This window comes from Protopterus annectens, chromosome 2.part0, assembly GCF_019279795.1.
Source record: "Protopterus annectens isolate FY-2018-M chromosome 2.part0, PAN1.0, whole genome shotgun sequence".
NCBI classification, from domain to species: Eukaryota; Metazoa; Chordata; order Ceratodontiformes; family Protopteridae; genus Protopterus; species Protopterus annectens.
In genome coordinates, this window is record NC_056728.1 from 592,378,014 (window position 1) to 592,405,756 (window position 27,743).

Here is a 27,743-nt window from a genome sequence, read left to right on the forward strand (position 1 = left end):
CACATATACAACAATAGGTGTGCTTCAAAAAGTAGTCATCTATTTAAACTTCTTAATTTCAAAAGGCAAGAACTTGAACAAATATCGTTTAAACCTGGTTAGTGATATGAATTTAATCTAAATTGCCACAAGAGTTCTAGTTTTTCTAACAGCCAATTATTTGGGCCACCCCTTAATTTAGGTACAACCTGATCTATAATCCTAAAATTAAAACTGTGTGAGGGGTAGTTAATAGTATGTCTAGCTAAAGCGTTTTCTATTTTACTTTTCTTCATTGCATACAGATGTTCATAAACACGTTCTTTAAATTTTCTCTGTCTTCCCTACATTGTAAACTGGGCAACAGGAACACTGGGCCAAACAAACCACCATTTTAATGTTACAGTTAAATCTTTTCTTAATAAGATATGTGGCGCCTTCTAAAGAAAATTTCTGGCCAGTAGCTATGAATCTGCATATGTTGCAAGATTCACACTTGTACATACCCGGGTTACTGACTAACATTGGGATCTGTTTCTCTAATGTTGTTGTTGTCTTTCGGCTTTTCCCGGTTAGGGGTCGCCACAGCGGAACTCCGGTCCGCTAATGACTGGCAGTAGATTTTCACGAACGCCGAGGTGCCAGCTCGACGTTAAACCTTCAGCGAAGGCACGCCCATTTATGCATGTCTTTCGAACGCCCACCAAACCGCGGGGAGGACATGCAGACTCCACACAGAAGGTACTCCCCACACTCCAGCTGAGAATTGAATGGGAGAACCTCTTGCTGTGAGGCAACAACACTACCGCTGCAAATTGTTTCCTTTTCTAAAAATTATTCTTGGAGGGCCATACTTTTTCCGTAATGGACTTATCATTAGTTAAAAAACTCCAATTTTTTTATAATGAGCTTTTTAATCTCTGCTGCATCAAGACTATAAGTCACAATAAAACTAATGTTATATCTACTAACATTAGTTGGGGTAACTCCTGGGTTAGTTACTAAACTTGCCGTGCTAACATTACATCTATTTCCACTAGGTGAATATATTTTAGTTGAAACATTTTCTGGTAAGCGTAGGATTGGTTTGTAAATTCCTACTACACGTTTCTGTGCAACTTCAACTAATAAGTCTTGTACTAGTAGTTCAGGGTAACCTCTCTTTAGAAACATTTTAATAAGAAGGTCGCATTCGACTTGAAAATAACAATCCTTAGTAGTCATCCTGGCTGCTTGGACAAACTGTCCTTTAATAACCGAGCGTTTTTGACTAAGTGGATGAAGACTTGAAGAGTGAAGAAATGTGTTAGAATATGTTTCTTTTCTAAGAATTGTGGCTGTGTAACATCTCAAGTTAAGGTCTTTTTTCAATAATACATCTAAATAAGAAATGCTCTCCACTCCAAAATTACTCGTAAAGGTTAAGAAGTCAATACTTTCATTAAATTCTTGCAAAATGGTCCTAGCTCTATATTCATCTCCATCTAATAGGATGAATATATCATCTAAAAAAATGAATGTAATAGAAACAATGTTGCATAAATACTTCATTAGTAAAAATGTAAATATGTTCCCACTGAGCTAAAACCATATTTGCGAAACTTGCTCCGCATGGTGAGCCCATAGCTACACCAATGTGCTGCATGTAAATCTCATTTTCAAAACAAAAGAAATTGTTAGATAAAATAATAAGTAATTCTTCAACAATTCTTAATTCAGAAACGGGAGCACTATACATTCGCATTCTAGCTAAAACAAGTTCAATTCCTTCTTCGTGTGGTATAGAAGAGTATAAATCACAAACCTCTACTGTTAAAAAAATACATCCAGGTTTAAATTAAAAAGTAGGGCCCTCTCCAAGAATAATTTTTAGAAAAGGAAACAATTTAAAACAACTATTAGAGAAACCAATCCCAATGTTAGTCAGTAACCCGGGTATGTACAAGTGTGAATCTTGCAACATATGCAGATTCATAGCTACCGGACAGAAATTTTCTATAGAAGGTACCACATATTTTATTAAGAAAAGATTTAACTGTAACACTAAAATGGTGGGTTATTTGGACCAGTTTTCCTGTTGCCCAGTTTACTATGTAGAGAAGACCGAGAGAAAATTTAAAGAACGTGTTTATGAACATCTGTATGCAATGAAGAAAAGTAAAATAGAAAACGATTTAGCTAGACATACTATTAACTACCCCACACACAGTTTTAATTTTAGGATTATAGATCAGGTTGTACCTAAATTAAGGGGTGGCCCACATAATTGGCTGTTGGAAAAACTAAAACTCTTGTGGCAATTTAGATTAAATTCATATCACTACCCAGGTTTAAATGACATTTGTTCAGTTTCTTGCCTTTTGAAATTAAGAAGTTTAAATAGATGATGACTACTTTTTGAAGCACACCTATTGTTGTATATGTGAATTCCTCTTGGTTTACCATTACTTGTTCTTGAGGTAGCAACTTGATATAGTAGTAACTTGTGTTACACAAGTATGAATGAATCCAGTTTTAAATATAACTATGAATTAACTTTGGTTTTAGTGATTTTTAATAATTATTAAATAGCGAAATAAACATGTTATAAATTATTAAATATATATAATTTATTTTTATACTTGATCTATACAAATATATCCTTTTTAAGAAAGTATTAGAATTATAGGCTGAATTAATTATTAAAACTTGTATATTGTCAGATTCTTCTATGAACATGAATCTTATAGTATTTACAATTTTTATACTTGATGGTCGTTTACAGACGTAACGCTGTGAGATATGTATACATCTGTTTTTAGGTTTTTACACCTTTAAGGCTGCTTTTTGGTTACCTAGTACTTAATAATACCTAGTTGAAAATGTTTAATTGATTTGAGTGATCCGTTAACTATAAGTTTTTAACTGAGTATAAAAGAACACTTATTATTTCTGTAATATATCTGATGAAGTTCAGTCATTGTACTGGACGAAAAGCGCTTCATGTTATTAAAACTTTTCGTTCAAGTTCTCCAGTACCTTTGTTGCTTTTTGTAGTTTTTGTATTTTTCTTTCTTCACCAGTAATATACTAATTCTGCCATCGCACAACTGCTGAGAATAGAGAAATAAACACACACAATGAATCACTGTTGGTGCACAGAGCTAATCTGCAATAGCAATGACTGTCTATTGATTTCTACAATTTTCTGTGAATTGTGATTCAGCAATAAGAGACTTCAGTGAAATATGTTTTCAATTATTTTTTTTTCAGAAATTCACTGAAATGACCTTCAATTAAATGAACTGCAACCACGTATATGGACACACACACACACACACACACACACAATGTTTATTTATTCAGACTTATTTTCAAGGGAGACCAGAGGTGGCATTCATGCTGACTGGGGAAATTTTGTTAGGGCACTACATTTTACTTTCTTCTCTAACTGCTGTGGGATCTTTTACATCCACAGGAGCTACAACCAAATCAGGCAGATGGAACCTCAGCTTAACATCTCGTGAAAAATGGAAAAATATATACATTATATATAGCAAAGCAAATGTCTGACAGAAGAATTAGCATTATAGGGGGAAAAACTGGCTGCCAAACAGGTGTTGTGAAGCTCAACACTGCAACGGGGGGTCAGGGGGGCCCACCCATGGAAGTCCATTGCTCTTCTTTAATGCACACCCTGGAGGCCACTGCTGCACCTAGAAAACTGCATCTGAGTTTTTATCAACCGTTTATCCTTTTTTAAGACATTTTGTTGAATTTTAGTGTTCTTTAGAAAAAGAACCCCCTCTGTCCTTGTTTTGTTTATAGTAGAATCCTTTATACTTTTAAGGAACTAGTGTCCAATTATTAGTGATTAGGTCTGACTATAGATTTGTTTATGTTAGAATATTTTGCCTAATGTACTTTCAGAAATTAGTATATTATAGTTTTTGATTATGTACATCTGACTGTGTGTGTGTGTGTGTGTGTGTGTGTGTGTGTGTGTGTGTGTGTGTGTAAATTCAACAGACTAAATCCAGAAAGCAACATTTGGTTCTGTAGTTATGACATTTTGCATGTCACTTTATACTAGCAACACAGCAATGGAAAATTACACATACAAAAAAAATAGGATTTTATTTACAAATTGCTTGGCAACATATAGCTCACCTAATCATGAAGGGATTCACATCTAAATCAGGGGAGGTCATCGTGCCTCTTTACTTATCCCTCATCAGGCCCATAATTGAGTACAATGCCCCTTTTGGGATGTACCTTACCAGACACCTGCAGCAACTGGAAAGACCCCAAAAGTACCTCACCAAGAGGATCAAAGGGCTCAAACAGATGCCATATGCTGCCCGGTTAAAGAAACTCCAGCTCTACTCAGTGGCATACCGCCTGCTCAGAGGCGATCTGTGCCTGACGTATAAAGCCATGTCCAACCCGGAATTAATGGACATGCTGCACCTCAGAAAATCCAAATCCCATCGAGCTATGCGCTCGAGAGACTTGAACCTCAGCACTGAAATAAATAGGACATGCTGGAGGGACAGATTCATAACACAGAGGCTCCCTTCACTCTGGAATAAAATCCCAGTCCAGGTTAGGCAGAGTCCCTCATTGACTCTCTTCAAGAGGAATCTTGATGAGTGGATGGGAGATCGTAGGTTTACCCCGGGTATCACTTCTGTGTCACTGTTAGACAGAGGCACAGTATACTAACCTCGAAAAAGGGCATAGCAAAATTAACTTAAAATGGGTGGCGAAAGCCAAACACACTCTGGCTAGGCTTATAAATGCCCTAGGGCAGATAGCCTAGTATGAACCTATGAACACTAAACCTACCTATTTTTTATTCTAAATAGTTGCATTTTGGCAGCTATTGTGACAGCTGTTAAAATAGCTATTTGAATAAAGCTGTGACACACTGCTTTGTACTTTCTATCAGAATATATACTCAAGTAACATAACATAGTTATGTAGTAAAGTGCACTGTTAACCGCAGTCTAAATGCAGTAGTGACATGGGGAAGGTTCCAACATGAGTTGTATTACACAGATGGATACACACACACACACACACACACACACACACACACACTTTCTTTACACATTGTTTGGCAATGCTGAAGTTGCTATCACTGTTTTTGTTTAAATATGTACAGTTTGACAGCTCTTTTCAAAGTCGTCAAAGCGTGGCATGGCATCTGATAGTAGTCTTTAACAGCTGTCAAAACGGCTGCCAAACTGGGTGTGTTGGACCCCCCTACTTCACTGACAGGATTAAAGGGCTGATATGGAGCTACACAGCCATGTGATTTGACTCTAGATGAGTTACTAAGGTAAGCACTGTATGAACTGAAGTTCAAGAATGAATGAACTTGTAGCATTGAATATGCATGTTTATCATTTATTTTACTCAAATTGTTTTCGGGGCATGCTTTCATAAGTTGGTTTCTGAAAATAATGATTTCCACATGAGCACTGTCGTATAACACAAACATGCACACATATTAACCAGTTATGAAGGGAATTTTGGGTCCAAATAATGTGGACTCATCATAAGGGGCATTAATGAACGACGTCTTGAAGTGTTCCATTAAGTCACAGAGAAGCATCCAGGTGTGCAAGCGAACAGATACTCTGGTGCCTGGTGAACTCAATGTGGCATCGGTTGATTTGGACATAAGGTGCCTAAACACATTTGATAGGGACTGGAGGTTAGCCAAGTGCTTAGTGACTGATTTTTTTTAATCTTCTAAAGACAAAGACTAAATGAGGAATTAGGATAGTTCTTTAGTCAAATCCCTCTGAAAACATGTAACATGAGATAAGTAGCTCAATGCCCTGGCAATGATGACCGCTGAAGCATATACCTGCTTGTCAAACCTGTATAATGCCCTGGCTGTTTGGGGAATGGACAGTACAGCTCGCTTCAGTGAGCGCTTTCTTAGAGGCTGCTGCTACCACCACAGAATATACAGCAGGATGCTTGCTCCAGAAGGAAATATCTTCAGGAGCATCTAGGAATCTGCCAGATTTTCAGAGGATAGTGTCAACCATATCCAGACCCTTTCATGCCTGTCTCAAAACCAGTCAACTAGTTTGTCAGTCAGCAGTACCATACAAGAGGTAGACAGGCCTACCTCAAAAGCCTTGAGTAATACTGATTCTTTCTAGGAGGGGATGTCAATTGACGCCCTCCTTTCCGTCTGAGTAGTTCAAGGATCCCACCAAAGGAGAAATCTTCAATGGGGGGGGGCATAGGGGTCCCCCTCATCAAAACCAGCATCTTCGGTGAGGGACCCCAGTTAGGGGAGTCCATGTGCCTCCTTTGGCACATATATATTCAGTGACTGAACCTGATGGGGACTCAATCATGTGCACTGCTTGAGATGCTGAGGGACCAGGTATCCCAACTTGACAAGGAAGTGAGGAGAGAGGCCTCAAACTCCATGGGGGGCAGGGAAGATCCAGGCAGGGAAGGGAAGCCTGCTCCCTTGACTGTGAGAGCACTCCCTCGAATGCAGACACCAAGACAGGTCCCAAAGCTAGCCCTGTAGGATCCAAGGAATATGACAAGGGCAAGCTCCAAAAATCCATCCAGCTTGGCTCAGAAGCTGTTGGGAGATGAGGCATAGAAAGAACAGGACTGGTCTGAAAGTTTCAGAGTCATCCCTGACTTAACAATGCCAGCTCAGACCCCTCATTTTTGAGACCTGTTGAGATCTAGGAGTTGACTGGGTCACAGAAATGGTCGGCATTAATGAAGCCTAGTCCTTTGGATATGACCTGGACACTCCCCAGAGTCCATGTGGATCCAGGTGTCCCCCAACAAAAAGGTTGGACAGGGAAAGGAATAACAATCCCAGGGGAAGAAGGATCAATTCCCAACTTTCCAACAGAGGTCTGTGCCAGGAGAAGCCCTCTGTTAGATTTGGGTCCTCATAACATTCCTCTTCATTCTGCCAAAGTCTGTCTCTGACAGGCTCCTGGAAGACCACACTGATACGAAGGATGAAGACATGGAAGAGGGTCTTGACACCCTCTGAAAAGATCTTTCCAAAAGAAAAGCTGATCTAGGCCTAGGGGCTTAACCAGTTCTGGAGACAACCTGGGCCTTGCGAACACAGGAATGGGATCCATGACTAGATCCAACAGTTTAGGAATATTCACAGCCTGACCGGGACAGATTTGATCAGTCCAGATAACATTTCTTGGTGGATTCCTTTTCTTTTTCCTTCTTTTTATCCCGTTTATTGGCCTTTTCTCTGTCCCTCACCTTAGTCTTCTCCCCTTTACTCTGACAGGTCTTCCTGGAAGAAGGGTAAGAAGAAGAAGAGGACTGAGAAGGGGGAAATTCTCCCACTGTGTCAGGGAGCAGCCCCCCCCCCCCCAACACAAGTTTATTATGCCTCTTAGTAATGACTCTGGCTTTGAAAGCAGCATAGACAGAGCAGTCCTTCATCCAGACATACTTTGCATGGACATCCTGATTGTGGATTTTATGTCTACATGAAATAGGGAAAAACTCAGAAACCAACAGCAAAAAACACGATATTAAACAACTACAACCACCACAAAACTATTGTAAAAATAAGAATAAAGCCCTAACACTGTCCAAAGAGAGAAACTACCCCAGGTGAACATCAAGTAATAACATTTTTTTTCTTTAGGAAGGAGAAACTAACAGGAACCCCAAGGGAAAAAAATAAGACCAAAAATCACTTGTCTGACAACAGTTATAAAAAAAAAAAAAAAACTTCCAAAGCACTGAGCCAAGAGATCTGTGTCTACAGCAATCAAGTGACAAATGATATTTGAGGTAATTTAATGTGAGGGGATTGTGGGTAATGGGAGGACCCTGAGCCTTGAATCCCAAATCTGAGAGTGGCTAAAGTCACTCAGACCCAATCAGTCCGAAGTACCTATACGTTGAAGATGGACAGAAGAGAAAACATCAGATCAGGGTTTTTAAATCTATTAGATAAATTTGTAAATTTTATGTTGGTCAACAAAAGTGCGTTAACCAACACACTATTTCTTTGTCAGACTTCTAGAAATAGTTTTGGTTACATGCCACTCAGCTGCCAACTGCTTTTCTCACAGTGTCCACTGTCTGAGATCCACTGGGGTCCAGGTCCTCCTGAAACTCGTATGTAGCTGTGCTGCCAGCTCCCAAAACCAACACTGTTAACTCATTTCCTCCAGTATAGCTCTTTTGAGTGTAAACCCTCAACTCCCAGTGAGTGTGGCTTGAGCCTTTAAAAAAAATGAAGTTACCACTTTACAGTTTTAACAAATACTCATTGACAGAGGTCAAAATATCAATACAATTGTGCTTGCCATCATATATGTTTCAAGATAAAATATTCTGATAACATTATATGTAGCATAGTTTTTGAATTATTAATGCAAATATGAACAAGCAATATTTGATGCTTAGAGGTGCAGTAGGAGGTAACTGCAGAAATGTCTAGAGGCATACTTGGCATACCAGTAATCTAGCACAAAGCCCCCCAAGGAGGTGTTAGCATATCAGCCTTTAAATGGATTGGGCAGATGCTAATGGGTCTAGATTAGATTCTCGAAAGCAGACAATGTTGAATCTGACATTGTCAACCCGAGAATAGCGAAAGTGCAGAACATCGAACGGGTAAATGGAAATCTCCATAAGGAGAGATTTCTGTTTACTTCAATGTAGTGCAGTCTCGAAGTTGGTATATTTAAGTAGCGGGGGGGCACAGCCCCCCACGTAGTGGGGTGTAGGGGGGCTTGCCCCCTGCCTACACCCTTTAGATTTTTTTTTGTTTTAAATTATTTTTAGGAACATTCAAATTTTTTAACAGTTCGATCACTAAAGGTCGACCTTTAGTGATTCGAACAGTTAAACTTTCTATGCTGTAATACAGACCCGATGCTAATAGATGTGATGTGCACAAATTTGGCAAGTTAACCTTGAGGTGAGACTCCACATAAATAAACATTTTGAATTTAAGGCCTTTGTTGGGCTCTGGCACCAATAGCTATAAAGTCTTCCAGGCCTGTGCGAGGCATGCCCTAGGACATGAACATGGTTTCCATAAAATCTTCAACAGCAAATCAGTAAGATTTCCTTCAACTGGGCACTTATCCATACTTAATTTATTAGAAACAGAATTTTGGGGCTGACAATGGACTGAGCACGCATGAAATTTCTCTCACAGATTTGTGGAAAAAGGGAAGAAAGAAGGTGAGACAGGTTGACAGCTTTTTTTACCAAGGTCACAGGCACGCATTTCTATGCTGGGGATGAGTCAGTTCATATTTGCTTATACAAATATCAGTGAGAAATGCATTGGCAAAATCATACGTAGCAAAGTTGTCTGACTTGGCCAAAAGTGAAATTCACTTTTCAGACTACAAAATTTCTTTCTACTGAATTTTTCAGGAGTCAGGAAGTAACAGGAGTTTCTATATGGTCCTAAGTATCAAGCTGGAATGGAAACGTGCTGTAACACATAGACAATTAAGTAACATGAGTAGCAATGATACTGCTGGGAAGGCAGTTTTTCCAGGGCAACATTAAGTCCTGGGTTCAAACTAAGGGAGGGAAAAATAAATGGTCTAGACATTCATATGTGTGCTTGACAGAACAGATAAGGAAATCTGGTCAGGGGTTTCCACTTCACAGGCACTAGAAAACCCAGGCTGGGAATGATCTACTTGTTTTTTTCTGGAGCTCTGAAGATTGGATCAGAGTGTATTCAGGCAGTAACAATTGGGTTCTAGAAAACTTGCTCCATGGGATGAATAATCCCAGTCCTTAAAATTTCCCATCAGAAATTATGAGTTCATCATTTACACTGGGGAAAACAATGTCATTCAAGCCAATGGAAAGTAATTTTCATTTGTCAAAGGGTTTCACAAAAGGAGGGAGATTATGGCAAGGAAGCAGAAAAGCTGTCTTCCTCCTCCTCCCTAGTCATATGAAAAGTGTTTTCAGAATATGGAGAACACTCGGAGACAAACTGGGCATTACCATCACCTGAATACTCTAACAGTATAGCATTTACGGAAAGACAGCCGAAGCTGTCAGAGTAGTGGCAGGCATGTAAAACTTGAAATTGTTAGTTGGGGAGGGTGTTGTTGAGAAGTGCATGGGAGCCAATTCACCAGCTATGTGTTCCAGACAGCTCTCCTTAACTCTCTGTAATCTTCCATCAAGCAAACCTAAGGGTCTCAAAGTCAAATTCCTGAGTGGGAGTGAAGCAAGTAGGAGACACGTACTGAGCAGATACCCAAGCCATTTTAGAAGAGGCCACTGAGGACCACAAAGAAAATACATGTGCTACTAACACTAGAAAGATGTGCTACTAACACTAGAAAGATGTTGTAGTGACAAACATTGGGACTGATGCTTAAACCCAGTGTCCAGATGTTCTATCTCAAGCTGCCTTCCAAGCAAGCCATCACCTCAGAGACAGGGCAGCAGGTAGGTGACTCAGAAGGCTGTCTCACCCTGGGTCTCATGAAGAAATAGCCTTGAATCAGTTGCAATGTTCTGAAGTCAAACAGAATGAGGAAGCCACAGGTCAGCTATGACTACAAGATAATGCTGCTAATAACTGGGCTGTGGATCCCAGAAGACTAAAACAGGAATCAAAGGTTATAACCATTATGTCTATACCTCTTGGAATCCATTATAGGTCTGTCCTCCTCCAGTCTACAGTCACTTAATGAATACTGGCCCCTTTGAAGCAACTACTCAAAACATTTTATTTTATCGATCTGTTACCAATACACTAATTAAGAGCAGGTCCAAGTCAAACTTCAATATGATATCCACTCTATACTAATTCCTCCACGCTCTTGAATAAAATAATTAATTTAATTTTATTTTCAGTTATGACCAAACAAATATTACAAAACCATTCACTCATATTACTAAGTTTCTTGGCTAATCTTAGCTAAAAGATCATACAACTGTTTCACTTGCTGTAAATCACAAGACTGTCAATCTAAAACAGCTATAAAGCCACAAATGTTAAGTAATAAATTACCAATAAAAACTGAGAATAAGTAAGTCTCACTGGCAAGGTATCTGTAAGCTGGGTCTTACCTCATGCTTGGGATGGCATGGTAGCCCAATCGAAACTGTAGCTTTTTGGCATCGGGACATCCTCGTACCATCTTCTCACCAATCGTGTGCATATGTTGTAAAAGCTCTAAATGTTCTTCTCTTACTACCTTCAGACTAGCAATAGAAATCCATGGTAATACCAGCCAGTGGTAACGGGCTTTAGGGTATTTGTCTTTTATAACAACCACCTTATCATCTTTGTACATCTGTGCAACAAAAAAGTGTGGATTTTTTTAGTTTCAATGACCTCATTAACTAGTCTTAAGAAATATACTACTTTCACTACAACAGACACTTTTTTAAAATAAAAAAAATAAATATTTACCAGTAAGAATACTTTATTACAGTGTTTTTATCCTAAGTATATGTATATTAGTTTATCTAGTCACTGAACACCTGAAGTAACTGATCTATGCATTTCTATAGTTACAGAAATAGTACTAACAGCCAAGCAGCCATTGTTCACCATAGAGTGGAAACTTTTACTGTCCATTTCCTTCTATCATGTACAAATTAAATTAGATACCAAAGAGACAGACAGTAAAGAAAAACTGCATTAGTACAATTAATGTAGCAGTGAGGGATTACATCAAACCAAATGTGGAATGTGTACATTTTGTTTTAGTCCTCTGCCTGTGCTGTAAATTTTAATACTTTTCACTAACTCTAAAGCAAAAAAAGTACAGTTATGCAAGCTGAACTTACCATAACAGTAGATGTTCAAATTATCACTGCTGCAGTAGTCTTAGCTATATGGGTTATATCCTTCCAAGGATGTAACAGTCAGCCAGCTTCCAAAGCTTCAGGGTACCTTCCATGCACCCAAACTGTCAAGCAGCTCGGGCTAAGCTGGCAGACAAGTCTGGGCATGAAGCCTTTCAAAGCTTTCCTGCCAGCACAGAAAGGGAGGCTGAGTACTCAAAGGACAATGCTAGGAATAATAAATAAATAAATAAAATGGCCACACCCTGGCATAAAATCCATCCATCCACCCACCCACAACTACTTTTTCCCATTTTGCACATGGGGTCAGGGTGTCACTTCAACAGTGACAATCATCTCAAGGTTTACACCGCTGGGTGGCTAGCCCTGCCACGGTAGTTCATCCATACCACTCACTTACACACTCGCACCTACGGCCAATTCAGAGTGTCCAATCCACCTACTGCATGTCTTTGGAATGTGGGAGGAAACCGGAACACCCCAGAGGAAACCCACGTGACCGTAGAGAGAACATGCAGACACTGCACAGAAGGCACCCTAGCCAAGAACTGAACCGGAGAACCTCTTGCTGTGAGGCAACAACATTAACTGCTGCACCACCTACAATACAGTTAATGCACTGGCCTTTCCACTGGGTATAAATACCCAAAATTTGTGTGTGTGTTCTGCGTGGACCCTCCTTGTTTGTTGATGTACCAAACCACTGACATATTGTCCATTTGGACTGCAATAGTCCCCCAAGGTAGAAAGCTGTCTAGTTCTTGCAATGCTAGAAAAACTGCTCTCATCTGGAGTACATGGACATGCACCTTGGTCTGCTGGGACGTCTACATGCCTTGGAATGTTCAGCCCAGACAATGCCCCTCCATCCAAACTGAGAGGCATCCATGGTCAACATGGTGTATGGGGAAGGAAGAATGAAAGGGCGTCCTTGAGTAACTTCTGTGGAGTGAAGCCACCAATGCAGAGACCCCTTGCACACACAAGACAGATGGGAAGATTCAAAGGATTTCTTTGAAGTGACCATTGAACCGCTAAGGTCCATTGTAATATCTGCATCCTGGCATAAAAACATGTCAAAAACAAGGAGGGGGTGGGTGGAGGGAGAGAGCTGCTACCGCAACAGTGATCCTTTGAACATCTATTAGTATAGTAAGTTCAACCTACACAACTCTGCTATGCTCATCATATTAATCACTGCTGCAGTAGCCTTAGCTATGTAGGTAGATTACCATAGCTAACTACATTTTGGAGGTGGAAGTAGAAGAGTCCAGGAGCACATGGAGAATGGTTCTAGCAAAGCTTGATCTGTACCTAGAAAAGGAAAAGACTTGTGTCTTACCATAAAGTTCCATCTGAGTTGTTATTCATCTTCCAGTCATCACTGATGGGTTCGGCTCCAAGCCCTCGGAACAGAGTCGGCCTTATAACAAGCTTGTGTGCACCAAAAAACTCTCGAGCTAAGCTTCTACCCACAATGCCCTTCACTCAGTTACCTGAGATCGAGTTTACATGCAACATAAAAGAAAGAAGAAACAGAAAGTCAGAGGCCATCTCTGCGCAGAAACCCTGAAACACCACAAGACCCAGAAAATCCACCAGGAGCCTTCGGTGGGGGCCGGTGGGAGGGTGTGATGACTGGAAGATCATCAACAACACAGATGGAACATTATGGTAAGACATAACCTCTTTATCTGAAGTTGTTAATCTTCTTCCTATTCATCACTGATGGGACAGAATCCCAAGCTACTTGGAGAACCTAGGTGGTCCTTATGGAAAAACATTCTTGAGAACCGTTGAGCCAAAGGCCGCTCTTCCCTGGAGATCAGATCCAATTTGTAATGCTTGATGAAGGTATGGGGTTTAGCCCAAATGGCTGCTGCACAGATGTCATCCACGGAGGCCCTAGAGTGGAAGGCAACAGACGCTGCAATAGCCCTAGTTGAGTGAGCTTTGATTTGAGTAGGCTTAGATTAATTTGTAAGCGAATATGAGAAGGTAATGCAATCCCTGAGCCACTTTGATAAAGTAACTTTAGATACTGCACACCCCATTCTAGGACCAGAAAAGGAAATGAAAAGTTGGTCCGACTTGCGAAAAGACTTAGTTCTGTCCAGGTAGAAATGCAGTTGTCTATGAACATCCAATGAATGCAGACAGCATTCTCCCTTGTTTGAATAATTTGGAAAGAATACAGGGAGCTCAATGGACTGGCTAATAGAAAAATCAGAAACCACCTTGGGGAGAAAGGATGGATTAGTATGAAGTGATACTCTGTCCTTATAGAAGATCAGATATGGACTCGATGTATAAGGCTTGCAACTCAGATATTCGTCTGGCTGAAGTGACCGCCACAGAAAAACAAGGATTTCCATGACAGGAATTTTAGATCACATGTCGCAGCAGGTTCAAAAGGGGGTAAAGTGAGAGACTGGAGAACCCAGGAGAGATTCCATGCCTCCACCGGCTGCCTAATATGAGGTCTGCTATGGAAAACTCCCTTGAGGAAGGACTTGCAAAGTTGGGTGGAAATAAGCGGGACTCCATCAGAACCATTACGGAAGTTGGAAACGGCTGCTAAATGGACTCGAATGATGGAAGCTGATGCACCATTGTCAAACAACTCAGAGAGGTAATGTAAAATAGTAGCTACCGGAGTTGAAAACGGATTTAGCATCCGATTATGTGACCAGATAGAGAATCTTTTCCATTTGTCCTTGTAAAGTTTTCTGGTGGATGGTTTATGGGAGGCCAGGATAATATCACAGACAGATGAGGAGAGGATTTCCTGCCTGGCAGCTAACGAAAGTGGAGAAGCCAAGCCGTCAGCTTGAGAGTGGATAGATTTGGGGGAAGTCAGCCCTTGTGGGTGAGATATGAGGTCCTGACAAGTGTCCGGGATCGAAGGAGGTTGTAATAGGTGAGGTCGGAAGAACGGAAACCACACTTGACAAGGCCAGAATGGGACAATGAGGATCACTTTGCTTCTCAACCGAATAGCTTTCCTTAAAAAAAAGAGGGATCAGAGGTATTGGAGGATAAGCATAAAGGAGACCCGTGGGCCAATCATGAGTCAAAGCGTCTCTCGGTGACTCCTCGTGAGGGGGAAAGAGGGCAAAGTAGTTGCTGCATTTTGTGTCTAAGGGGGAGGCGAAATGGTCGAAGCATGGCTGGCCCCAACGGCTGAAGATTTCTGCCGTCACACTCGGATTGAGAGACCACTCATGAGGACGGAGGATGCATCTGCTCAGCTTGTCCGCAATCACGTTGGAGCTCCCCGGGATATGTGTTGCGATCAGAAAGCTATTGCCCAATGCCAGATTCTCATGGCTTCGTGACATAGGGGGTAAGATTTGGTTCCTCCCTGTTTGTTTATGTACCAGATGACGGACATGTTGTCCGACTGGCTAGCAATCGTTCCTGATGGAAGGAGTGAATGGAATGCTTGCAACGCCAATAGCACCGCTCTTAACTCCAAGACATTGATATGCAAGTTGACCTCTATGCTGGACCACATGCCTTGGACCGACTTTCCCAGGAAGTGCCCCCCCCCCCCCACCCTATCAAGGAAGCATCCGTGGTCACCGTGGCACTGGGTTGGGGAGCCTGGAAGGGACGACACCAAAGATTTTCATCTATACTCATCCACCAGAGGAGATCTTGTTTGGAGGAGCTGGCGATGAGAATCTGTGAGCTCAGGGAATGAAGAATGGATATCCACTGGCACAGAAGGAGCCATTGTAGCAGTCTCATATGTAATCTGGCTAGGGAAACAATTGGGATGGCTGCCGCCATAGACCCCAGAGCCTGAAGAACTTCCCTTGCAGACGCCTTCCTTTGACAGAGTATCACTTGAACTTGTGCCCTTAATCTCTAAAGCCTGTGAGGGGGAAGAGAGACCAGACTTGTTTGAGTGTTGAATACTGCCCCTATAAATTCCAATTGTTGTGATGCCTGAAGGTTGGATTTTTCCCAGTGAATGGTGATGCCCAGCGACTCCACTAATACTAGAGTGTAGCGAAGGGCCCTGACCAATAGGTGCTTGGTGGGGGCGGAGAGGAGCCAATCGTTTAAATAAGGAAACACCTGGAATCCCTGAAGTCTCAGATGAGCTGTGACCACTGCTAGGCATTTCGTGAATACTCTGGGAGCCGGTGAGAGACCGAATGGCAGGGCTCTGAATTGGTAATGATTGGCTCCCAGCCGGAAGTGAAGGAGACTCCTGGAGCATTTTTCCATTTTGATGTGGTAATACGCATCCCAGATGCCTATCGAGCACATCCACACACCCTCCCGAAGAAAAGGGAGGATGGAATGAATCGTGACCATGAGGAACTTGGTTTGAACCACTGATTTGTTTAGCTGGCTGAGATCCAAAATGGGCCTCCAGTCCCTGTTTTTTTTTGGCACTAAAAAGAATCTTGAGTAAAACCTGGAGCCGCACTGGTCTGGGGGGGGACCTGTTGGATGACTCGGTTTTGACTTAGCATTCTTATTTCGGAAGCTGCCTCCTCCCTTTGACTGGGTGGAATATCGGGAAGGGATTTCTGAGGTCTTGGGTAAGAGATTAGGGGGATGTGATCGCCTCTGGAAATTATTCTCTGCACCCACTGATCATTTGTAACAGAGTCAGGCAGCTTGGTGCAGAGAGAAACGAGACCCGACTGCTTCCAGAGGAAAGCAATCGGGCAGTGCTTCAGGAGTGCTGATATGGTCTTCCCAAGAAAGAATCTCTGGAGTCATGATTTCGGGGACTCCCACTGCCCCAAATGGGGCACCTTCCATTATTGGAACCCCCTCTGCCTCTGGGGGAGCCCTCATCACGTGCCTGATGGAAAGGAGCTTGAGACTTTGTGCCACATCTTTCCACTCCTCTGGTTCCTGGAGAAGGAGTACTGAGGTTTGGAAAAACATAGATCCACGGCAGACAAAGTCTTCCCGCCTTGCTCGCACCTGGCTAATGTGTCCTTGACCTTAGAAACGAACAGAGCTGATGGTTCGATTGGGGCATTTAAAAAGGAAGACTTGAAGGAGTCCACAAGGTCACAAATGCGCATCCAGGAGTGGTGTCTCATGACTACGCCTGCACCCGCAGCTCTAGTCGCCTCTTCGGTTGCGTGGGACAGCAACCTCATGGACGAGTTGGAAATTGACTCTAGGGTGGCAAGTTGGGAAGCAACTTTATCACGTGCCCCATCCAAAAATTGACCTGCGAGGGTTCCAGAGAACTTGACGATGAGATCTCTCTGGAGCCTCATAAATTGTACCAAAAAGTTCAGAGATCTGACAGCAAAGGTCGCTGAAGCAAACACTCGCTTACCTAACCTGTCTACCACCCGGGACTCTCTGTTGGGTGGGTGGACAGCAGGACTTTCCTCCACAAGGTCCTTTTTCATGGCCACCGCCACAGCATCTACTGGCAAACCTCTAGACCAATGGGGTTGATGCTCTGGAGGGGAGAGTATCTTATCTGATCTCCTGGGGATGGCCTCAATGGTGTCTGGATTCTTCCATGCCCACTATACGATGACCCTAACTCATCGGCGGGGGGGGGGTTACCCAAGAAGTAGAGGGCCAAGAGTGGAAGGCCTTCAGGAATACAGATTCCTCCGAGGAAGGGTTGGTGGGCTTTCAGTCACCCCTCTGCTTCAAAATTTTCAGGATGTCTCCAAATGAGACATCATCAAGGGGTGACCGTGGGGACCCTTCCCCATCTCGGCTAACTCATCGGCGGGGGGGGGGTTACCCAAGAAGTAGAGGGCCAAGAGTGGAAGGCCTTCAGGAATACAGATTCCTCCGAGGAAGGGTTGGTGGGCTTTCAGTCACCCCTCTGCTTCAAAATTTTCAGGATGTCTCCAAATGAGACATCATCAAGGGGTGACCGTGGGGACCCTTCCCCATCATCTAGTCTGCATCTTCTGTGAGGGACTCCTCTGGGGAGAACATATGTTTCCTCTTACACGCCCGTTTCCGAGGGGGTTCCTCTGTGGGAACATTCGAAGAAGACTCAGAAAGGGAAATACCCTGTACAGGGGTCTCCTGGATCTTGCGCTCTCAGAGTCCTGGGGGGGTGGCCTTTGATAGCTGCAGGTAAGTAATGGGTGGTAGGTCCAATGTAGGAGGATTGCTCCAAGCAAGCACACTCTCCATCACCCAGAAAGCAGGCCTGCCTGAAGAGGAATGGGAGCCCAGAACCGAAGAAGACCATTTCGGAACCGGGGTCACACCCCGCTCCACGTGGTTCCCTCCTGGGGACAAAGCCACAAGCAAAACCGGGGCGGGAGTCACCCTCAGACCCGAAGATGGAACCGGTGACACAACCGGAACCATGGTCGGAACCGTGGGTGCCACCCCCCAAGCATGAGATTGAGGAAGGGTGGGTTCCAACAGAACCGGCACCCAAAGGGTCCTTGGAGTCTCAGAAATGGTCGCTGTCAGCTCCGAGGTAAGGGGTCCTCTCGTAGATGTCGGAAATATGAGCCTCGGAACTGAAGGGTCCAAGGGAGGAGAATATGTGGGGGTCGCTGGGGCAATGGACCCAAAACCCAGAGTGGGATGGGCTCTAGGAAAATTTGTAAGTCGCCTGGCGGTCAGCAGCAGATCAAAGAGGCACACCACCATCCACTTCAGATAGGCTCCTGGTGGACCTTACTGATGCCCCTGAGGGGGAATCAGGCCAGTCCAAAAAGGGGCTGAAGGCTTGTCCGGCAAATGGATCCATAGACGGGGAGTACTGGGTCCGTGTTGTACTAAAAAACGGCACCGAGCTGGGGTAGAGGTCAATAGCAGCTCCAAAGATGTTGTTGGAACAGACGGAGTGGAGATGGGGGACGTCGGTGCAGAGGTAGAGACAGGCAAAGATGGGGGACGTCGGTGCAGAGGTAGAGACAGGCAAACTGGTCGGAACCGAAGTTGCAGCGGGAGCCGTAGTCGGTGCCGGGACCAGTGCCGACGAGTCGATCATAGCAACTTCTGTACATACTACTGGAGCCAAACTCGGAGCTGAGGTGGTCAGAACAGAGGAGGTGATTCGATGCTCAGAAGTCGTCTTATGGGCCTTGTGCTTCTGAGGCTTGCCCCTATCACCGGCCGGTGAAGAGGGGTCAGAAAGAGGATGTTTTTTGTCCACAGAAGGAGGGGTTGAGACCTCCGATGCAGAAATAGCCTCAGAAAAAGGAGAAGGGAGCAGGTCTTTGAGGATTAACTTATTTCATCTTTCATTCAGCGTCCACTGACTGAAGCTGGAACAAATGTCACAGGGAGGTTTCGCCGATAAGTGTGGAACCCCCAAACAATACACACATTCCTCATGCAGATCGCTATTAGGAAGTTTACCACTGCAAGAAGAGCAGTGTTTAAAACCTGTAGTCCCTTTCTTTTCAGACATAACAATAGAAAAGACACACACAACGCTAAACTAGAAAGGAAGGTTAGAGAGAGAGGGAAATACCAACAATGGTATTGAGAATACCACAAGGGTAAAGAGGGCAAATACCAACAATGGTACGAGAAAAGAGATACCTATGGGTAGAGCTGAGTGAGTAATTAGAGAAAAATAACAATTTGACAAGAAAGAACTCACAAATACTTACAAAAATTTGAAAAATATATCACTTAGCTGGAGTGCTCGGTGAAACGCTGCTATATGGCTGTGCGGCAAACGAGATCTGAGGTAACTGAGTGAAGGGCATTGTGGGTAGCAGCTTAGCTCGAGAGTTTTTTGCTGCACACAAGCTTGGTATAAAGCGGACTCAGTTCGGAGGGCTCGGAACCGAACCCATCAGTGATGAATAGGAAGAAGATTAATAACTTCAGATTCAAGCTTATAGTGCTTTGTAAACGTATGTACAGAGGACCAAGTAGCAGCTTCTATGAAAAACTGATTCAAAGATCAGAAAGATTCAACTCTGTCAAGATTGTACCAGAGTTTTCTGTGAACAACCAAGGTACGGAGTATCTTTTCTCCCTCATTTTTAAGTTTGAGAAAGAAAACAGGGAGAAGGATAGCTTGGTTTAAAGTAAACTCTTATACCCCTTTAGTCATAAAAGGATTAGTTCTCAAAGAAACCCAGTCTGTCTGGAAAATGACACAAGGTTGACTCACCGTAACAATTTGCAACAAAGTTAATCTTGCAGAGGTCAGAGAAATCAGTAAAACTGTCTTCCATGTTAAGAACCTCAAGGCAACTAGATTAGCTGGTTCAAAAGGAGCAGGGTTTTGTTTCTCTAACACAAAATTAAGATCCCAAGGAGGGACTCCCAGTTTTCTTGGAGGCCTCTTATGCAAAATGTCTTTCAATAATATTTTGACATGAGACTGGGTTGAATCATTGAGGCAATCAATTGAAGATGATTGTTGGGGTGTATCAACCACCCTTGTACTTATTTGAGTAGACTCAGTCTGTGAGGAAGCCAGTGGTAACTGCCCATGGCCATTTCCAAAAGAAGGGAGAACCACAGCTGCCTGGGCCAGAAAGGAGTCACCACAATGATCTTGGGGGATTCCTTTTGAACCTTCAGAAGTACCCTGGACATTAGTGGAAACGCTGAAAAAGCATACAGGAACATTCCTAATCAACGAAAAGGAATCTGTCTTCCAGGCCTTCTTGCATGGAGTCTTGGAACAGAATCGTGACAGCTGACTCTTAGGAAAGGAGGCAGAGAAGTTTACATGTGGAACTCCCGACAGATGGATCAAATCTCGGAAGAGCCCCTGATCTAGTTAGCATTCATAAGGGTCTGCCCTGGAACTGCTCAGCTTGTCTGCCACACAATTTTGCTCTGAAGGAATGTAGGATGCCTGCAGAATCAGACTACGTTGTGAAGCTATATCCCAAGCTAACATGGCTAGTGTGCAAAGCAGATATGACCTGGTTTCTACTTACTTGTTGATGTACCACATGATTGTGGTACTGCTGTAACCATATGAAGAGGTCCTGGGGACCAAAGTCCATTTAGAGAGTTGAGTGCCTTGATCAGGGCAAGGATTTCCTTGATATTTATGTACCTACATCTGTCCTTTGTATCCCACACCCCCTACATTTTTATCCCTCCTGAACTGTTCCCCAAGCAAACTCTGAAGCATCTGTGGTGACGGAAAGGTTTGGAGCAGAGGGGAGAAGGGCAGACCTGGATTTAGGAATATCTGTTCTCTCTACCAAAAGATTTCTTTTTTGGCAAATCCCAGCACTGGGATTTGTAAATATAAAGCTTACTGATGCTGGGACCAAAGAGATTTCCAGCTGCCACTGTATCTTTTTCAAGTGGAGTCTTGCCAGGGGTATTATCAGAATCATAGATGCAAAATGACCAAAAATCCTGAGGTAGTCTTTCAGTGACAAAAGTCTGAGTAGAAAACCTTTGTAACAGATCTAAATAAAGATCTATTTTTCTTGTGGAAGAAAAGCATTTTGAACTGATGTGTCTAGTTGACATCCCAGGAACATAATTCTGTGTGAGGGAGTCAGTTAAGACTTTCAAACGTTCTCCTGGAATCCCAGCATGTGTAAGATCTCATACCAAAGACAAAAATTCCTTACACTTTGAAATAGACTTTGCAAGGATAAGCAAGTTATCTAAATATGGAAAAATGTGGGCATCCAGTAGCCTGCAATGAGCTATAACTGGAGCTAGCCACTTTGTGAACACTCTTGGTGCAATGGATAGTCCAAAAGGTAAGGCAGAGAACTGATAATGTGATTCAGACACACACAACCGTATGAAACATCTGAAGTCTGGATGAATAGCAATGTGATAAGCATCTTTTAAATCTAGTGTTACCAGAAAACTTGAAAGAGGAAGAAGAGGTAACAGGTTGTGAAGTGATGATATTTTGAAATTGGGCATTATCACAAACTGGTTTAGGAAAGAAAGACATCTCCAGAACTGTTTTCCAAGCACTTTCTTTGACACTAGAAACATCCTTGAATAAAAACCCTCCACCACCTGGGAAGGAGGAACTGGTTCCATCACTCTTTGGGGCAGCATGTAATGAAGAATTGGTGGAAACAAGAGTCTGATCTGCAGGATGAGGAATGACACCCCTGGAAAAGAGGAATTTCCTCCCACTGCCATCTATAAACCTGATGAATGATTTCTGGAAAATAATCTGTTGTCAAAGAGAAAAATGGAATTCAAACTTTCTGGAAGAAAAAAATAAACCAAGGTATGTGGGAGTCGCAAGTTTTTTTGAAAAGTCATTCAGACTTGTTGGATTGTCCTTGGTTCTGAGACCTTCGAGACTTCATTTTGGAACCCCCTTGCCATTTCTTCGTAAACATTAATATACCTGAATTTTGTTTAGACTTTTTTTTTTTTGCCAAAACTGGACGAGGAAATAAAAACATCCCTTGCACAATTTGGAAAAAGATGGCTGAAAAATCTTGAAAGATTTTACCCCTTTCATCACACTTTTTGATCATCTCTGGAGTAGAGCAGCGAAACTTAAAATCCCGTTATTATCTGGGAGGTTCTGAGACTGTAGCCATGAAAACTTCCTCAAAACAGTACCACTGGCCATAGCCCTGGAAGAAGTACCAACAGTCATACACACACTACAACCGATTAGTGACCTGTGCAATAGAAGAAATCAATGTTTTTCCTCACAAGAAGAAACTGCAGTTAAAATATTCATACTTTCACAATTTGTCAAAACAAACTAACATACACAACCGAGACTTCTGCAACTTTGTTTTATAGAATATTGAAGTATATACTTTTTTTTCCCCAATACACATCAATCATTTTCTCATCCTTGTCAGAAAGAATAGGATTGGAATTAACCAACTGCTTAGCAGTAGTGTGATCAACTACAGCTATAACTGCTGAGCCAGGTTTGGGAACAGTGCATAAAAATTTAAGAGAGCGAGGAACTTTATACAACCCAACTGTCTTTTTAAGGGTAGCTGGCTGACTCAGAAAAATTACACGGAATAACACACACATCCTCTAAAGCTCTCATCCTCTAAAGCTCTCAGAACAGGAGGAATGGGTGTAGGTTCTGGCAATTCCTTCAGTAACAACACACATTATTTTCTGAGGGACTAATAAACCTCAGTATTCTCTCACTGAAAACATTAGCACATTCTAGCAATAGAATCAGAGAAAGAGAAACTCCCACAAGAAGAATCCCCCTTGCAACAGAGTTGTCCTTATACTCTAAGGAACACTTTCTAAGTTGGCCACTTTCCTTTCTTTTGACCAATAGATTACACTGCACATGCTAGTTACTTAGTCTTCCTGGCTAACAGGTTTCTGCAAAACCTACTTTGTACCTCTCTGTTAATTGCTTTGTACTGGCTATAAACCGATTACTCTCGGTAATAATTTCACCTGTGGGTGGGAGGGTCACTGTAGTAGAATGTACTGCTAAACATCCTCTCATTATTCTCTCCTTTTTCAGTAATCAGCTTCCTCACAGTGTAGGTATGTCTCATATGTTAATACATTTCTTTGTTCCAAGACTGTGTAGAACAATGAATAGCCCTTGGTAGTGTGTTGCATTTGTATCAATTTCATTCAAATCACATAAGCTTTATGTATGCTGAGCATGTGCCTCTTAACAAATATGTAATGTCAGTTTCTGGTGTTCTGAGTTATATGTAAATAAAAAACACTCTGCTGATGTACTGGTTAATCTCAGGACTTCATCTAGTCAAATACATCCCTGCCTGTGCTGCAAATTAGTTTTAACACCCCCCCCTGACAGAGTTGTTAATGTACTCCAAGGACCACTTACTAAGTTGGCCACTGTCTTTTCTCTTTATCAAAAGATTGCACTGTATATGCCAGCTACTTAGTTTTCCTAGCCAACAGGTTTCTGCAAAGCCTCTTCCACTTTGTACCTCTGCTAATTGCTTTGTATTGGCTATAAACTGATTACTCTTTGTTATAATATGACCTGCGGGTGGAGAAGCACTTGGTTTTGCCTCACTCCCCTCCTTACCTCCAATTGCCACCCACCCCTTGTAACTCTATAATACTTTCTACACACACATTACACTTACAACTTTTATTCCATAAGCCTCTCAAACAACCATACTATCACACAATCACTCCTGCCTCCTTTTACCTAATTCCTTACTTCTATTTAATCTTTTAGCATGATTCCAAACTACCTTTCTCCCTCCCATACTGCTTTGCACTATATACATTAACAGTCACACCATCCCTAACAGCATCTATCTATTCTACATTGTATCTTCTACTTTCCCCAAATAAATCCTCACTTCTCCTACATTATCTACATTCTCATACTCTAGACTTTTAAACCCTCTCACCCATTCCTTACATTCCAGACAGGATACTAGGTCAACTTAACTCTCTTCCTTCATAGAACATACTTCTTTCCTATCTACCCTCTTAACTGCTTTCCAGCTTTGCCACCACCAAATATCTTCCTATCATGTAACTTCCTTTTCCTTCCTGATCTCTACTTCCACACTACCTGCCAACTATGAAATACAGATCCCTTTACTGAATCATGCTACTACTCAGTTATCCATTATTCTTCCCCTGCTACTCAGCCCCATCTTTCATTCTACCGTGAGTCTATAAAAACTCTCAATACATCTCCACCTCTGCCCCAACCACCTATTCATACTTCCTCACTACACTTTCCACACATTGCACCAAACTTATTTAATGACAACCCTCACCTTTACTCCAAAAATAACTCCATTTCAACTCAAATCGAAACAAAATTAAGTAGAAATATAGTCTCCAGAAACAAATATCAATAACTCCCCAGTATACTAAAATCCTTCTAGGAGACATTCACTCGAATCCTGGCCCCATCTATCACAATGATCATCAAGACAATTCTCTTCTATGCACTGCTCTAATCTTATAAACATAAGAAATCAAAGTGCTGAACTACATGACTGGATTACCACTACATGCCTGGATTAACCAACATAAACCTGACATTCTCGCTGTAACTGAAACTTGTTTTAAACCCAGCATAAATTACTTTGAAATTACACCTCCCGGCTATATTATCCATAATGACCGTATAAAGAGAAAAGGTGGTAGTACTGTTTTAACATTTCCCAACAATCACCACATTTCTCCTTACAATAAACAAACGCCAAAATTCAATTCAGCAGAGTTTCTTACAACTTTCCTGAAATTAAACAATTACAAAAAAATATGTATTACTGTTCTTTACATTCCCTCTTGCTACAATACATCTATACAGGACAATATCTTACACTGGATATCCGTAACAGTTCCACAAGAAATAATGCTATTAGGTGATATGAATGTCAGTTAGATGGGCATAATCTCTAACTTCCCTACATCTAGTGTGAACTTATTCGGTTTCACACAACTAATTAATAGCCCCATGCATTACAGCAAGACATCAAATTCCGCATTAGACTAGATCCTACTATCAGACCCTAGGCAAATACACCACCTCAGCTACAATGTCTGACTGTCTTAGTTATCTCCCAATCTATACAACCAGATTAAGCAATTAAGACAAGAAGTGTCACTGTTAGAGTACAGAAGAGAGACCAGATCAACAAAAATACTCAGAAGGATAGACGTGATAAAAGCAATGCACAGTATCAGAACAGATCAGGATCTATCATACACTATTGCAATTAATAAACTGAAAATAGCAGCACAGGCCAAAAAACCAAGAAGATATGCAGATAAATATACAGGAAAAGTACAAAATAAGCAATTTATTGATGACCCAAAAAAGTTTTAAAGAGAACTGGGAAAGAAGGCAAAATGAATTGAAACACCAACAAAAAAAGAAGACATTGATATATTTTGGAGAAATATCTATGAAGAGCTTGTAGAATGTAACAAACACAGAAGCAAAAGAAAGAAGTAGTAGTTCAAACGTACAAGACATGAAATGAGATGAAGTAAAGGCCAGAGAGAAACAAAATTAAGAAAAGCTCCTAAATGGAAAACACCAGGTCCAGATGCAATACTTAACTTCTGGCTAAAACCATTAACATCTTTACATGAAGATTTAGCCATGAGTAAGAAAGTACAGTTGTGTACACTTACCATAAATATAGATGTTCGAGTGTATTCACTGTTGCAATCATTACACTTGGATTATCCTGCTGGCAGGCTACCCTCAGTCGGCCTGAATTCCAAAGTCTAGGTCCGGCGTCGGTTGTTGTCGCCTCTTCCCTGACGTCAGTGCACCAGGGGTATTAAAGATGCAGCCAACGCCATTTTCTTCAGTTTTTCTTGCCCCAGATGTAGGTGCCCCCAAAAGGGTAGGCTATAAGTATGCCAATAAAACATGCATGCACCAAAATATATAACACCTTCATCTACAAGCAAATACACCACATAGGTTGTATAAATTAGAGAAGTGCAGACAAGTTGCACCAAAGATATGGGGGATGGTGGGTGGGTAACCTGGACTGCAACAGTGAATACACTCGAACATCTACATTTATGGTAAGTGTACACAACTGTACTATGTTCTTCGTGTTTCACTGTTGCAGTCACTACACTTGGGTTGAATCCCAAAGCTATGGTTGGGAGGCTGGAGTTAATTAGCATTAGGAGCAGCTATGAGGCCCTGCAGAACTGCAGTGGCAAAGCCTGCCCTGGTTTTAAAGTAGAGTGATAAATGATGGTGCTTTGTAAAGGTGTGCACTGAACTCCAGGTAGCAGCCTCTAAAATGTCTTTGGTTGGCACTCCCCTGAGGAAGGCTGCTGAAGTGGCTGCTGCTCTGGTTGAATGTGGCCTAATGCCCTTAGGCACTGGCTTGCCATGTTGTGAATAGCACAAACGAATGCAGTGGCCTATCCACTTTGAAATAGTCTGCTTTGAGATAGCCTTTCCTTGTGTTCCTGCAGCATATGCCACTAGTAGTTGCTCTGTCTTTCTGAAAGCTTTGGCTCTGTCCAAGTAGAAGCGTAGCGGTCGGTGTATGTCCAAATAATGCAGAATTCTCTCCCCCTTATTCTGTGGGTTTGGATAAAAAGTAGGCAGATGAATAGTTTGGTTAAGGGCCACACTGGACACTACCTTAGGCATAAATGTCGGGTTTGTCCTCAGAGAAACCCTGTCTGGATAAAAAATGATAAAAGGTTTCACAGCCATGAGTGCCTGTAGCTCTTAGACTCGTCTTGCAGAGGTTATTGCTAGGAGCAGAGCTGTTTTCCAAGATAAAAACGTTACATCAGTTGTAGCGGCTGGCTCAAAATGAGGCAGGGTGAGTTTTTCCAAAACATAATTGAGGTCCCATGCTGGTATTGGTGATCTCCTTGGAGGCCTTAAGTTTTTGGCTCCTCTGAGGTACTGCCTTAACAAGGGATGAGAAAAGATTGGTGGCTCTGTATTGTAATGAGCCGAAATGGCAGAGGCATGAATTTTAATTGATGAAAAGGATAAGCCTTTGTCCTGCATCTCAGTTAAGTATTGCAAAATATGAGGAATATTTGGTACAGCTGTGTCAATTCCTTGTGCCTGGTTCCAAGCACAGAATCTCTTCCATTTTCCAGCGTAAGATTTTCTGGTACTAGGCCTTCTGGCCTCCAAAATGACATCCATTACAGCTTTAGTGCGAGGTGCGTTTTGTATCACTACATTATCTGCCATGCTGCCAGATTTAAGGTCTTTAGTTGGCTGTGCAGGATCTGATTGTTTTGTTGGGATAGTAGATGAGGTATTTGAGGCAAGGTCCAAGCTGGACATTGAGACAAATTCCTTAGGATTGGATACCAGTGATGGCGGGGCCAGTCTGGGGCAATCAGAATCATCTTTGGCTTCTCTTGTCTGACCTTTAGGAGTACCTTGGGGAGGACAGGCAGTGGAGGAAAGGCATATACTGCTACGCTTTTCCAGCTGAAAGATAGGGCATCCAATTTTCATGCTTGTCTGTGATAAGTCCTTGTGCAGAATCTTTTTAGTTGGTAGTTGTGAGGAGAGGCAAATAGATCTTTATCCGGGCATC

General features: G+C 42.2%; 1 protein-coding gene across 3 annotated transcripts in view; it reads right to left on the reverse strand.

Annotated features, from left to right (window-relative positions):
* The window catches only part of APTX (aprataxin), a 1,163,679-nt gene that overhangs the window by 317,019 nt on the left and 818,917 nt on the right, over positions 1-27,743 (reverse strand). For all 3 annotated transcript variants that reach the window (XM_044060974.1, XM_044060972.1, XM_044060973.1), the window contains one exon: positions 11,062-11,288. In XM_044060974.1, coding sequence (XP_043916909.1) covers positions 11,062-11,288 — 227 coding nt within the window. The remainder of the gene's footprint in view (positions 1-11,061; positions 11,289-27,743) is intronic.